Below are 16,713 nucleotides of genomic sequence, written 5' to 3'. Positions count from 1 at the left end.
AATAAAGACTTCTCTTAAAATTTTTTTCTTAAATTGAACTGATACATGTTAATTAAATTTGGATCTCCTGTATATTGCTTGCTTCATTTTTTTTATTTTTTAGCATAATACTTGTACTCATAAAGAAACAAACGAGAAAAGAATGTTTAGGCATTTGCGACAAGAATAGTCTCTCTCATTTTAGGTCAAAATTCACCTCACAGGACAACTTTTCAAACACAATCTTCTACAATATTACAGTGATAAACAATACCTTATTTAAAGGAGTGGAATAACAGCAATAATGTAACATATAATCAGCATTCTTAAAACTTGGTTTTCCCATGCAGAAGAAGAAAGATGTCAGAATGGCTTACCTGGGGATATGATATAGAAGAAATCTTTAAATTCATCCATCCAAACTTCTGCCAGTCTCCTGTTGTTCTTGTTGATGACATGACCAGTGCCACCAGGGAATGTGTAGGGAGTTGCCTTCCGAAAAACGTGACCAACGTGGGAACAAGTCACAATCTCCAATGAGCCTCCACACTGCCAAATCTAGAAGAGAGAGCAATTGCATAATAATCATTGTAGATAATGCAGTAATACTATCTGAGAAGCAACTGAGACTAACTCAGTTAAGGCCAAATCTTCAGATCTTATGTGGTTCAAACAAACATCACATGGACGTAAGATGCAGAACTAGTACACTTGGGTTTGGCAAAGGCTTCTAATCTGGAAGATTTGATGTGTTTAAATATTGTAGTATTGGAATTGGGGAAGTAAGATGGAATTATTTTTACATGCCTTTATTAGACTACCAAAGTTTTAGTTTGGTATTAGAGTTAACCTAATTTCTATTTAATACATATTTGTTACTCAAAATTTTCTAATAACTGAATTTGTACATGATGAATGCCATGCTCAGTAACTGAATTTGATTTGGAGAAAATCAATTTATTGTACCCAACCACCTGGATTTCTAAATAACTATTTATTTTCAGCTGTCCATATCCCCTGTATCTTAGGCCTTTGACTATGTTTTTGTTAAAACATGATAAGTATCCTTTATATCTGTTCAACATCTATGAAACCTTTAAAGCCCACTCCTAAGATCATTTCTTTTAGGAAGCTCTGTGGGGATACTTAGTATCGTGTGACTTTTGTAATTTAAACACACTTGTATTAAGAATGTATTATAATGTATTTTAAACAACTGTTTACTTCACTGTTGCTTCATTAAAACTATAAACTCTTGAAAGACATATGCCATATATTTCTTGGTATCCTGGATTTACTCTTCAGTTGGGGCTAGGTATTAAGTATACATAAAACCATTCTTTCTTTGTTATTAAAGTGTCTAATGGTTTATGATGTTTATCTTTTTTGTAAATTGTACCTTTTATCATTAAAAAATTCACATTTGTTTAAATTAAAATTTAAAAACATTTATTCCTACAAAATTATATAGCCATAGGTTACAATAGTGTGTGTTCATTACATATGTTCATATAAATATATAGATATATATGCACATATACTCATTTATTCATTCCAATAAATAAAACTCATAATTATTGCTATTTTTAATTGGAAAGACTTGATTTTATGCTGTAAATAACATTATTCTTATTTTGAAAGAAAAAGTTTTCTCCTATAGATCTCTCAAGTAATATTCATCTTAGAAGAGGGCGCGATTGGTCTTGGGTATCAGTAGGAGACATTTAATTTTTCTAGAAAAAATATGATAATTATACTCATCAATAGTTGCACATTACATGCACAATCTATTCTTTTTCATTTTTTAATTGTTTAAGCAGTGTCTTGCTAATAGAAAATATGTTCCAACCCAACACTGAAATGATGGACAATAAAAAAGAGGAATGGAGTTCACCATTCTCTTAGAAAGACAGGATAGTTCTTTCTTAAATAATCAAATTACTTAACTGATCAGAAACCTTCTCATCTTTCTAACAAAAAGTCTATATACTTTATTTTAATTACACACACCTCTTTATATTCTTCCTTTCTACTAAAATGGAAAAAGTTGATTCCTCTCCTATCAAAGACAAATCAATACTTCTATGTCAGTCTAGGGCATATCCTTTAAGTCTATCTTAACTACTGGTTTAGTCCTCCCTTTGATTTTCTCCTGAAACATCAATTACTTTCCTCATTATTAGATTATGCCTATCTTTGTGTAGTATCTTCTAACACCTATCTTTCAAGCGTATTTAAAAGAGATAAACAAACTAAAAATTATAAAACACAACAAAAATTCACCCCTTTATATTCCCATCCAACATTTTTTGTTTCCCTTCACTGTAATTAATATAAAAATTTTATAGATATATATTATATCCTTTCCTCGATTTTCATACATTTTCCTACTCATTTGTGAAGTGCTGTTTATCTCTATAGTTCCACAAAATTGCCATAATGACAATCACAATTTTTTCCTTTGATGAATACTTAGCAGACTCCTTTCTTGGATTCTCTTGCTTTCCATCCTACTACGTCACTATACATTTTCACTCTGAATTTCTATTTAAATGTTGGCATTACTCTTTACTTGCTATCTCAGTGGTCTTGTTATTACTTTAGGTATGTTCTGAATACTCAAAACCCGAACAGTAACATCTCAGCCCAAACTTCTCTTGTGGGATCCAGACTTGTGTATCCACACATCTAGTTGTTACCTCCTCTTGCAAGACTCAGAGGCATCCAATTAAATCTATCTGAAGTAGAATTGTTGATATATCTCCACTTGTCAACCAGGTCTTATTTTCTTTCAGTTTTTTTGTTTCTTCAAATCATCAATAAATGGAGCCACTATTCACCAGGTATTCAATTGAAAAACAAACAAACAAAAAGACAACATAACTCCCCTTCTCTTCTCTCCCCACCCCCCAAAATATCCCTAGAAGTCATCACTGATTTCTTTTTTTCTTTCATCACTTATGTTTCATCCATTAACAAATCCTGGTGGTGTTATCTATAAAATAATTCTCAACATATTCATCTCTGTCACTACTGCCATCATGCTTGTCCTAATCATCAACAAGTCTTGTCAGTCAACTGTAATAGACTCCTTTCTTTCCACTTTCACTATTGCTGTTCCATAATTTGCTTTGTGCTGAGAAATCAGAGTGGTCTTTAAAATTTTTAATCTTGTCATTTTATTCCCCTGCTTTAATCCTTCAATGGTTTCTCATTGCACTGTGAATTAAAGCTTTAAGCTGAACATTACTAGTATTTTTAATAACTGAAAGAGACCAGAAATACATAGAATCTGTTCTAAATGATGTCAGATTAGACAGGAATATTCTTCAGAGCATGATGCAACAATTGGAGAAAAAATAACATTTTAAGTTTGTATACTCACTAAAATTCAGACTATGCAATAAACTCTGTTGCAAACAAACCAGTGATTTACAGCTGTCCTCAGGGTTCCCAATTTCTCTTTTTGCAAATATTGGATTAGCATTGTGGTTGTGTGAGGACACTTATTTCTACTCTGCCACTTCTTGGTCTTACCCTGGTTCTGTAGGATTATGGTTTCTATGCCCTGAGCATGCACACAGAAAGGGAAAATATCCAGTCTGAAATCCTTTAAAAGTAGATTTCCAGTGTTCTCACTTGTAACATGAAAGAGCTGATCTTAGGTGGTCCTCTAACTTGCAATAAGACTTTGTGTGTCCATGTATAGGCATAATGCAGTAATGCTGAAGCTGAAACTCCAATCCTTTGGCCACCTGATGCGAAGAGCTGACTCACTGGAAAAGACCCTGATGCTGGGAAAGGTTGAAGGCGGGAGGAAAAGGGGAAGACAGAGAATGAGATGGTTGGATGGCATCATTGACTCAATGGTTTGAGTAAACTCCGGGAGAGGGAGGCCTGGCACGCTGCAGTCCACGGGGTCACAAAGAGTCAGACACGACTGAGCCACTGAACTGAACTAAATGCAGTAATGACTGTTGATTTACAAGACAGAAGGAAAACCTGTCCCTGCTGTGGATTCTCACAGATGGAGGCAGCTTTCTGTAGTATATTTAAGAGAGACAAGAGAAGTAGAAGTAACTGTTCCATACTCAGTGAATACTGGCCTGTTTTGCTTGTGGGTCATATACTACTGACTCCTGGAATAAAGTGTATACTTTTCCCATTGCCATCTGTGCTCAAACAATGTGTAAATAAATATTAATATTGCAATTCCTAAGTAAAGCATCTCCCCCATACTTGCATGGAAATAAAAAGATCAAGGTAGAAAAGCATAACATTATGCATTAGTTAAGCTGATATCTGACCATGATAATCCCCGGTTAGTTTACATAAAAACAAAATATTTAACTGACCAGACAGTTACCAAGTACTTAGTAGACATTTGGGGAATGTGAAATGATTAAAAAATAAATAGTTTCCAGAAAACTATATGATTAAATATTAAAATGGAGAAAATTCCAACTGAGTGGAGTCCTTAATGACTATGATAATTTCCCTTAGTGCATCTTCAATAAATATTTGGGAAGGATGGAAGAAAGAAAAGAAAGAAGAAAAAATAAAAAAAGAGTGTGACACGGTCATTAAGAACTTGGGCTTAGAAATAAGCAAAAATAATTTTCTAGCAGCTCTCTTACTATCTAGTACACTTTTGAAAATTATTTATGTCTTCAAGACTTTAATGTTTCCATTAGAAAATAGGGATAATAATAACTACTTCCTAAGACTTCAATGAGATTGTGCTTATTAAGCACTATGCCTGACACTTCATATGGAAAGAAATAAAATGTCATTTGTATACTACTTAACTTTCATTGGAGAAGGCAATGGCACCCCACTCCAGTACTCTTGCCCGAAAATCCCATGGATGGAGAAGCCTGGTGGGCTGCAGTCCATGGGATCGCTAAGAGTCGGACACACTGGGCAACTTCACTTTGACTTTTCATTTTCATGCATTGGAGAAGGAAATGGCAACCCACTCCAGTGTTCTTGCCTGGAGAATCCCAGGGACGGGGAGCCTGGTGGGCTGCCGTCTGTGGGGTCGCACAGAGTTGGACACAACTGAAGTGACTTAGCAGTAGCAGCAGTAACATTCATTGTTTTTGCTATCAAGGAAAACCAAAATCTGTAGATTATTAGCTGATTCTTTCTTCTTAAAAAATTAAACTTTAATTTTGCCTCTTTTTAGAACTGTACTATCAATGTTTAGGGGTTTAGGTGAGGAGTTTAAAAGAATAGCCAATTAGTTTCCAATTAGAATACTGAATTTTGTTCTCTCAAATTATTTACAACGTCTAAACAAACAATTTAAACTAAATAAAACATGATGTATCATCCACATGAATATGTGATGCATGAATTGTTTTGTACCACTGAACATATCTGATTGTTATTTCCTTGGCTTCCAAAAGATTAATATTTGTATATTACCTATCTCAAAGAAATTTTGACCATGTGTAAAACACAAACTGTCCATTTATGCACAGAGGATTGAAGCTAGCTGGTTACTTACCTTTGTTTCCAAATATTTTTATGAGATTCTGATGATGGAGAAGGTTATTAATCAAAACGTAAAATACCCATTGCTCATTTGATAATGTGCTTGATTTTCTTCCCCTAGATATAAGACAATTAACTAACATACATTACTCTTTTCATGTTTTTTGGCACCTACATCAGTGACATTTTAATTAAGGTTCATAAACTTCATAAACTCCAATTTAGCAATCTCAGTTCTAGTGCTACTATTGTTTCTAATTTTACAGGCTGTTGTGCCAAATTCATGCAGCTGCTTGTTTTTATACAATCTTTATCCTCCCTACCCCTCAACCCACACACATACTATCTATCACTGGTACAAAGTCATTGTTTAATATGGACTTAATAACAACCACCACAATATACATGAAGGACACACAGCACAACGGCTATGAGTGTGTAGGCTCTAGTTCCCGATATTGTATCTTAGCTCTGACATCCAGTAGCTGGGTGAAGTCATCTTTTTGTGCTTTGATTTCAGGTAACAAGATGAGACTAGAAGAATCTACCCCGGAGGATGTTGTGAGGAGCAAGGGAAGCAGCACACATAACAATACTAAACTTTTATGTGAAAATGAATTTGAGTAAAGCAAACAGGGGAGATTTGTAAAGGGATTATTATAATCATTTAGAAAAGAGATGAGAATGACTTGGACCAGAGTGATGATGGCAAGGGAAACAGAGAAATTCAATAATCTGACATAATTTGGGGGATTAAAATTAAGAATTAATGTATGTGCTTTCCCTTATGTATCATGTCCTCTCTAATAAACTTATATCATATACATTTTCTTCCAGTAAACAGTACTTAACTATGCTATCTTGCATTGATCTCCATTTTCACTGAGTCATAACATTTACTACTTATATCATCCTACCTGCCTCATTTAGCTCTTCTGTATACTTTTCCATCTTGATAAATATTTGTGTATGTGTGCATATGTATATTTAGGTGTATGTATATTGATATAAATACATTATATATACGTATACACACACACACACACACACACACATATACACGGTGGCTCAGCTGGTAAAGAATCTGCCCGCAATGCAGGAGAGCCCAGTTCGATTCCTGGGTTGGGATTGGGAAGATCTGCTAGAGAAAGGATAGGCTACTCACTCCAGTTTTCTTGGGCTTCCCTGGTGACTCAGCTGGTAAAGAATCCACCTGCAATGTGGGAGACCTAGGTTCGATACCTGGCTTGGTAAGATCCCCTGGAGAAGGGAATGGCTACCCACACCAGTATTCTGGCCTGGAGAATTCCATGGAAGGTATTATAGTCCATGGGGTCGCAAAAGGTCAGATACAACTGAGAAGCTTTCACTTTCATATATATATATATATATATATATATGAAATATATATAGCTTTCCTTGTGGCTCAGATGGGAAAGAATCTGCCTGTAATACAGGAGACCTAGGTTCGATCTCTGGATTGGGAAGATCCCTGGAGGAGGGTATGGCAACCCACTCCAGTATTCCTGCCTGTAGAATCCCCATGGACAGAGGAGGCTGGTGGGTTATAGCCCATGGGGTCACAAAGAGTTGAATATGACTGAGAGACTAAGCACGGCATATATATAAACACACACCCATATACATATATATAAATATATTATATATATATATTAATCTTATCTCCCAACCATATAATTATCTCTTTGAGAAAAAAAAACCACACATTTCATTTTATGAAACTGAACTTCAGCATCACATGAAAGCCCTTTATGAAATAGTGAAGTAAGCCAGAAAGAAAAACACCAATACAGTATACTAACGCATATATATGGAATTTAGAAAGATGGTAATGATAACCCTGTATGCGAGACAGCAAAAAAGACACAGATGTATAGAACAGTCTTTTGGACTCTGTAAGAGAGGGAGAGGGTGGGATGATTTGGGGGGGAATGTCATGGAAACATGTATAATATCATATAAGAAATGAATTGCCAGTCCAGGTTCAATACAGGATCCTTGAGGCTGGTGCACTGGGATGACCGGAGGGGGGGTAACGGGGAGGGAGGTGGGAGGGGCTTCAGAATGGGGAACATGTGTGTGCCAGTGGCGGATTCATGTTGATGTGTGGCAGAACCAATACAATATTGTAAAGTAATTAGCTTCCAATTAAAATAAATAAATTTAAATTAAAAAAAAAAGAAACTGAGTATCATCACATGTTTCACTTTATGTAAATGGTATAATTCACATGGTGAAAAAAAAATCACAACTTACATATACTGCTATATCGGTGTTTTGCAGAGTTTAAAATGCTTAAAATATTGGTTCTCAATATATATATTCACTGATATATATATATATATATATATATATATATATATATATATATATATATAAGCTTCTTTTTGTAGCTCAGATGGGAAAGAATCGCCTGCAATGCTGGAGACCTAGGTTCGATCCCTGGATTGGGGAGATCCTATGGAGAAGGGCATGGCAACCCACTCCAGTATTCCTGCCTGGAGAATCCCCATGGACAGAGGAGCCTGGCGGTGGGCTACAGTCCACGGGGTCACAAAGAGTCAGACACGACTGAGTGACTAAGCAAAATATATATATTTACATGTATATATACAAAATATATATATTAATCTTATCTCCCCAACCACATAATTATCTCTTTGAGAAAAAAATCACACATTTCACTTAATGAAACTGAACTTCAGCATCACATGAAAGTTATTTTATGAAATTGAGTATCATCATCACATACTTCACTTTATGTAAATGGTATAATTCACATAGTGAAAATAATCACAACTTATATACTGCTATATCGGTGTTTTACAAAGTTTAAAAATGCTTAAAATATTGGTTCTAGATATATTTTAACTGATCTATTAATATTGATATAGGGAAATCTGGAAAAGTACACGGTATACGCAAATGTGTGTCTATCATAAAGTGGATTTAGGAACACAAGTTCTTATTTTCTTACTTCTGGCAAAAGGACAACTGAAACAAGATACTATGACTCAGTTTTCACCTATTACTTATAGTCATTGTTTGTATCAAATAATCCCTGTCAGCACTTCAACTCTCTACTTTGTTTATACATATTCAAGTAGACTGATGACAGATCCTTTCATTTTTATAATTGAAGCAAAGTCTAAAAGAGCTTGCAGTGAGATCCTGAAGGCACTGTGACCCTTGATAAGTTGGCATAAACACAAGAGGTATGGAAGTCATTATTCAAAAGGGGCAGACAGAAGGGGCTCTGTAGGCATTTTCTATTTCATTCGTGACAAGAAACTTGTAAGCTCTTCTTCATAATCATTTTGATTTGGATAAATGTCTCATTTAATTGGTTGGTTTGTCTCTTAACCTAGTTTTCAGTTCACAGTGTATGGTCTGGAAGAGGTTTCCAGAGCTCAAGTCACATCCTGATATTATCATCATATCTCAAGATGAAGACTCTTCCATATCAAGCTGCTGTGGCCTTTAAAGTACTCACTTGAATTGCCAGAAATCAGATTCAACATATCTAATGCATCTATCCAGTAATAGATAGTTTAAATTTTAATAGAATCATTTTTATGAAAAAAGAAAGCATCAGATTTAATACTGTAAGCCAGATTCTGAACTTGAAATAAACAATATCTGATTGTAGAATGTGAAACAAGTCAATCTTGATAGTCCTTGGAAAATTCACATGTAAAAGAAGAGGAAGAGAGGTTAATAATGACTAAGTTTTCCTTTGGAGTTCTAGGATTCAGACCAATCTCCTTCTATGGAGCAAATGACACTTTTAGAGACCAGATTTTTAGATGGGAATGATAAAACTCTCAACATTTTCCTCTTTAGGGTCAGCTTACTTTACCTTAGCTGTCTTAGGAGTATATAGTAAAGACACTTTTCTCTGGATAGCAGAAAGTCTGAGTTTATAAAACTTATTATGAGGCAATTGATGTGTTTTCTCCTCTCAAATTTGATAGTTCTATTTTAGAAATGTCACAGATGTTACAAAGACAAGGAAAACCACCAAATCACTTTCAATCTCCAGAGGTTTTCAAGAAATATCCAAATATTAGAGCAATTTGTTTGAAGATTTTATTTTCACCTTGGTATGAGATGTAGAAAATTTTAATCTGAATCTATACTATTTCATGGAGAAGGCAATAGCACCCCACTCCAGTACTCTTGCCTGGAAAATTCCATGGACGGAGGAGCCTGGTACGCTGAAGTCCATGGGGTCGCTAAGAGTCAGACACAACTGAGTGACTTCACTTTCACTTTTCACTTTCATAAATTGGAGAAGGAAATGGCAACCCACTCCAGTATTCTTGCCTGGAGAATCCCAGGGATGGGGGAGCCTGGTGGGCTGCCATCTATGGGGTTGCACAGAGTTGGACACAACTGAAGCGACTTAGCAGCAGCAGCAGCATACTATTTCATATTGGTTCTAAAACAATCTATTTATCAACTACTTTCCTTTATAAAATACTCTGTATCTTAAATTAGAACTGAACTTCCTGAAAGTCCAAAATTCAAAATGGACCTCTTATACCTACTCACTTCATACAGGACATAACACATTAATCCTGATTTCCTAAAGGGAAATCTCCCAAACTAGTTTATCTTTTTCCTTTGCCAAAGACTTAGCAAGTGACTCTCGGGGGCTAAGGGGCAGGGGATGAGCCACAAGGAAGGGAGAGAAGAAAAATAGAGCAGAAGCTTGAAAAGGTGTGCTTATCCTGGGTGTGACAAGAAGTGGAAGAACTGTTCTGAAAAGGAACTAGGCAGTCTATGTATGAACCACTGTGTATCACAAGTATAATGAGGTAGCTGCGGTCATAGATGGAGTCCTTTTAACCTTGTCTCCCATTCTTTACAAACACAAGCACCCATTCACAGCAGTTAACATGAGGAGTGACATACCTTTAAAGCACACATGCCAACATTTTATAACTTAAATTCTACTATTACTTTTTGCCTCTCAACAACTTTCTTCACCTCAGAGCATTCTGACCTTCAGAATTACACATCATGGCCGCTGAAATTTCTGGCATGAGGAGAACTGTTACTTGTCATTATTCCACATCTTATTGGGATTGCTGATAATACAGAAATTCTCAATTCTCCTTTAGGTCAACAGAGCAACACACTGTCTTGATTATGTTATAGCAAGTCTTCCAATTGATGCTCAAATGACTTGTGAATATAGCAGGCAAGAAATGAAGAATATCAAGCAGCCTACCAGATATTGAAAATCCTATGTAATATAAGGTGGTTTTGCTTAAGAAAATTAGTACCAAACTTTTCATATTTACAAAAAAAGTATTGCTTTTCTATTAGCATAGATGGTTGCAAGCAGATAATTCATGAAAAAAAAAGAGCACAAGAGATATGTGATACAGTGATACTTTTTCATCCATCAAATAATAATCTTAAAGTTTGATAATACTGGAGGTTTTCTAATATTTAGTGCTTTGAAGGAGACTACTAAGAAAAATCTAGAATTATTGGAATTTATGCTTTTCTCATGGTATAATTAATCCTACAAATAAATTTCAACTGTGAAAAACTGCATATAGATGAGATTTTTGAGAACTAGATGGAAAGGTCTGTGATTATTAAATGAGGTTTGGGTCATATATTCTACATTTTACATTGCTGTCCTCCCATATCTGATGATCTGACTGCCTGTCAGTTATCGGTAACATCTGCTGCTAGCAGTCACAGAGCAGCTCATGACAGCTGTGTGATCCTGCCCTAGAATTCAAGCCAGAACAGTCACCTCTGAATATCAGTAGACCACCTGGGCATCCAGCTACAGTGTGTAACCACATCTCCTGCTCTTTCATTAATGCCAAAGATACAGAAAAAGAACTTGGATGCGGAAGGCAAAGAAAACCTGGTACCTCCAAAAAGAGTCATCCCTCAGTTACTGAATTTCTCCATCGTAAACCATCCACCTCCCCTGACCGCAGTTTAGTTTAAATGAACCTCCTATGTAACTTGCAAAGTGGTCAAGCCTTTTCAAATGGAAGGCCTGTGATCAGTATGAGGCAAGGGAATGACCTCTCAATTCTCAAGCAGTTTCCCTCGGGACTTGGCTGGCATCTACCGAGCAAATATTTACTAGCCATTGACTTTGTGTCAAGCACCATGCTGGACTCTGAGGCATGGAGAAAGAATAATAAAACATGGTTCTCCATCTTCAAGTAGTTCACAAGCCAGTCTAGTTTTGTGAGTGTAAGAACCAGGCATATTAAGGTCCAGTCATCAGCTTGCATTTGACAGTTGAAGAGCAGTCTCCCATGCCAACAAGAAAAGGACTGTCTTAAGAGGGACTCACTCTAACCATAATCCCTTCATGGACAGCATTTTCTTTTCCTGGTCTTCAATCATCTGGAGACATTCTGTTTAATATTAAGGACCTGAGACCTTTTCAAACAAAATTATAAGTTCTACTTCAGATAAAGAAGCAGAATGTGTCCCTTTTCCTAGGGAACACCTATAAAACTCTAATGCCATGAATGGAAAACTATGATTCTCTTACATAAATCACCTTACATATATCTTCTTATATGTTGTAAAACTTTTAGTCAGATAAATGTGAAACATATAAAAATATCCATATTGATATGAAGCACTCATTACAAATACTCACAAAACCCACTGTGATGGGAAGTCATACTCTACTTTGACAGTTTTTGATTTTTTAAAAATAAATTGGTAGTGGTCAACATAGGTTACATTACACTTTAGAAGATGAATTAAGAAGGAAACATGAAATAGCAACCCTTAGACTATTACTTGGCTTACTGGACTTACTGGCTTGTGGACTTACTTGGCTTACTGGTTTGTGACTAATAAGTCACAAACCAGAAGAAGATGGCACATGGTTTATTTCTCCAGATCTGATGCTAAAAGCACAGTGAAGATAATTTCCTCATTAAAATTGCAACATGTCATTCTTGTGACATTTAAAGGTCGTTTCATAGAGAACATCAATGCTCATTCAGGTGCTTGCTGAAGAAGCTGTGTTTAATCCAAAATTTTCTCCTCTTACCAAGCTTCCAATATCAACCCCAACTTCTCTGTAGATAATCTTCTGCTTTCTACTCTTCTTGAGCTCAAAGAAGCTGACCCAACTTTCTATTTATTTCTACCTTGAAATATCTCATATAGGCTTAGTTGTTTCTTTCTATTTTAGGAGGGAGAGTCAACTCTCCAAAGCTAAATTCTGCCCTTAAGACCTTGAACTCAAATAGAGGAACACTAGACTGGGAGCAAAAGGTGTGGGTTTGATGCTCAGCCCTGACAACTTCTAGCTGCATGACTTAGTTTCTTTGCAACTCAAAACCTTTAATTATAGAAAAAGACAACTCATTCACAGTGCTTTGCTAAGAACACAGTGAAACAATAAGCATAAAACTGTGTTGCAAACTAAAAAGTGGTACTTTTCCATATCTTTAGAATATTCTTCCAATATCTGTAGGCATTAATCTGATCAGTTGTTCCTTCCTCTTTCTTCTTCACTATATCCTAGATTTTTAAATCCTTTCTATCAGCTTACATCTTACTTTATCTATGATAAAATAAGAATAGCAAATATAAACTAATTACTTTGATCATATTTACCCTTTAAGTTACTATGCATTTTCTTCCCTAATTACTGTGAATCTTCTTTAAAAAGTTTTTCTTTTCTCTATGTATCTTTACAATTCGATTTTCTTGACATCTTATATTCTAGTATTTTTCTTGATCCTATCATCTAAATTTGCACATGAAGCTTTTTATGAGCTTTCATAATTCTTTATCACTTCTCTGCAGCATTTGACACTGCTGACAATCACCATTACATTCTAAGTTCTTCTGATATATTTTTCTTCTTTCCTGACAGCTCTGATTTTGCATTCACTTTCTCTTTTTTTCTCCCACCCTTAAATGTATGTGCTACCTAAGGACATGCTTTGCTATTCTGCCCTCTGTATTCTCTTTCTTGGCAAATATCCATGCTCAAATACTTATTTAATTATAAGTTCTGTAAACCTTTCAAATATGTCACCTTTCTTACACAATAATTTGCCCCCACTCTGCAGCACATTTTCAATTTCCTCAGATATACCTTTAACTTTCTATGACCTTAAAGAGTCAAGAGTTTCCATTCTGTTCCTCAAAACTGAAAGGAAAGCTTGTAGGTCCTGGAGCCTTCTCTTGCAAAGTCAGAGAAATGCTCAAGGAGCACTAGATTTTCATTAGGTCTAATTATCACTCATCATTCCAGTGTTAGAGTGGGACATTTTACCCTTAAACAGTTAATTTCTATATTCCTATCTAATTCAGAAATTACAAAAGTTAAGATAATTTCTCAAACCCAAATAAAAAAAAATAGAATATAAAGTTGTTTTACCAATTAAGGTGCAGAATATAAAATCATAAGTAAAACTATAAGGTCCTACAATCCAGCATAGGGAACTATATTCAATATCCTATAATAAACCATGATGGAAAAACATATAAAAAATGAATGTCTAATATGTATAACTGAGTCACTATGCTGTACAACAGAGATTGATATAACATTGGAAATCAACTATACTTCAATAAAAAATAAAATTAAAAAACAAATAAAATGTTGGTTGACCAAATGGAGAAAATATATAAGACCAAGACTGCATATTGCTGAACTATGAAAAACAAAACGAGTAGAAAAGTGTAATCAAATCTTTGACAGTGGAGGAACTCATGTAGAAACATGTTTTAGTATCCAGGTACAACATGGCGGCAACAGAGAAATGCTACACTACAATATTTATTTCAATTTTTGCATATATTTCTAGTATAAATCAGTGGCTAGTTTGATAATAAAATATTTTAAGAATTTGTAATCAATCAAGTTTGAATTCCTGCAGATATAATGAAATCTATTAAGATGAATATATTTTTACAGGTAATTTAAAAATCTATTAAAAATCTCCAACTACCTTTTCAATGGCACTTAAAACTCAATCTTACTGATAATTAATATTCAAATTCTGAACAGTTGTATCAATCTTCCCTCAATATTATTTCACATCCTCAAAAGAATCATTGCTGGTATCTAGAACCAGTTATTGCTGAAATCATTCAGCCTTATTTAAATAAATCTAATTGGTTTCCTTTTTAAACTACATTTCTGGTTGACTAGAACAACAGTGAAATGATTGGTAGTCATGCACTTAAGACAGACATCACCAACAGTGACAGTATAATCATAGCTTAAGATGTTGCACATTTACTGCAGTAGTTACCATAGAGACTTAAATTTGGCTCTTTAATACAAAGTACATGAATTTCATTTTGAATGCATTCATTTTGGTTAGCAAGGTGCACCAGCTTTCCTAGTTGAATGCACATATATAGGCACAACAATTTTGGAATTTTGTCCCAGAAATCTTTAAGGGATCAAACATAGGTATATTTAAAAAAATAATATATTCAGTTCCTGGAGTTTTTAATGGGTACTTCATTACTTCATCATGTGAAGCCTAGTTTGCAAATATATATATATATATATTTTTTTTTTTTTAATGGTGTCAGTTCAGTTCAGTTCAGTCTCTCAATCATGTCTGACTCTTTGTGACACCATGAATTGCAGCACGCCAGGCCTCCCTGTCCATCACCAACTCCCGGAGTTCACTCCAACTCACGTCCATTGAGTCGGTGATGCCATCCAGCCATCTCATCCTCTGTCGTTTCCTTTTCCTCCTGCCCCCAATCCCTCGTTTAGTGATATTTTATTAAAGTAATTCTCAAGAGGAAAAACAAAAGGTAGGGGAACCAGATATTCTAGCCTAAACTTAGGTGTGGTTCAAAGCACAAAGAAGGAATGAACACAGTAGCCAGGTTCTGAGATTTCACTGATTTCAGGTCCCTGCTCCTCTCCTGCCCTCCTGTCTACAAGACTTGAAATTTTAATTTTATAAATTCTTCCCTGGTTATCTTAGATCATAGAAATTTTTCCTTTGAACTTAATGAGCTTTATATTTGTACCCTGAAATGATCCTAAACTATATTATACTCTCCAAGCCTTCAATAAATTTAGGGGTGATCTATCTACAGATACACCATGCACAGTGTCTAGTGCAGGTCTAGGTATATAATTATCTATATTGATTGATAGGTAAAATGAGAGTAGACTGATACATAAGCATATAAAGGTAATCTAAAGTATAATGCAAACATTATTGATGCACTAAAATTAAAACCAAACACATGGGAGAAAGAACCTTCTGAGATCCATTACGATAATACATGTAAAAGAATTCTATAAGGCACTATTCAAATGTAAAGCCTCACCAAAAAATAAACTCCTAGAGGAGTTTTGTTCATTTGAGGACCTATTGTTCTGAGAGAATAAGCTGTTCCTAACTTTAAAATAGGAAAGCTTTCCTTTACCCAAAGCATTAGGATATTTATGCTCTTACAGACTTGGCATGAGAGATGTGATACTCTTGCATTATGTTCCACAGTGAATGTTCTCTTTGCAAATCCTTGCAAAGCTGGATCCTTCCTGTCAGTTTGGTCTCAGCTAAAATGTTTCCTTAGAATGGGCTTCCTTGACCACTCCAAAATAATGCAATGCTCCACCTCTCACTGGATTTTCTTCAAAGCACTCACCTTTATTTGAAATTAACAGACTTTTTTTTTTTTTTTTCTGTTTATTCATTTATCATATATCTCCCTCTGGCACAAGTTCTATGAGACTATGGACTGATCTTCTACAGGTCTGTATGTCCAATTACTAAGAAATATTTATAAATTAAATTAAAAAATTCTCAAGTAAATTTACTTATAAACTTCACTTGAATTTAATGGCAGGTTTATTTCATTTCCTCAAACCCAGGATATATAATTTAAATGATCCTTAAAATTTCAAAACTCGAAATAGTTTTGGAAGTTATTTAACTCTCCCTGTCCATTAAGGGAAAAAAAAAATGGGACCTTAATTTATAAAATAAATAGTTCAAAGTCAATTCACTGAGCACATATTTAGATACAAAAAGGATGTTAAACATTTCATTATCAAAATATCTTAGGTGCACTTTAAATGTAAATCAGCAGCATAATTGACTTAATTATCAGTGCCATTTCATATGATTAAGTACACTTAATGGGAAGCTTTAGTAAAATATGGCCATGACAGGAAGTGTCAAACTCTTCCATGCAATAATTCTGAGCACATTA

At 34.9% G+C, this 16,713-nt stretch overlaps 1 protein-coding gene across 2 annotated transcripts in view; it reads right to left on the bottom strand.

The window, feature by feature from the left end:
- Positions 1 to 16,713, bottom strand: part of GALNT13 (polypeptide N-acetylgalactosaminyltransferase 13) — a 672,291-nt gene that overhangs the window by 206,895 nt on the left and 448,683 nt on the right. For both annotated transcript variants that reach the window (XM_005896463.2, XM_070380823.1), the window contains exon 9: positions 357 to 537. In XM_005896463.2, coding sequence (XP_005896525.1) covers positions 357 to 537 — 181 coding nt within the window. The remainder of the gene's footprint in view (positions 1 to 356; positions 538 to 16,713) is intronic.

The sequence above is a fragment of the Bos mutus genome, chromosome 2 (assembly GCF_027580195.1).
Source record: "Bos mutus isolate GX-2022 chromosome 2, NWIPB_WYAK_1.1, whole genome shotgun sequence".
NCBI lineage: Eukaryota > Metazoa > Chordata > Mammalia > Artiodactyla > Bovidae > Bos > Bos mutus.
Note: the sequence above shows the minus strand (reverse complement) of the source record. Positions and strands in the feature narration are given on the sequence as shown.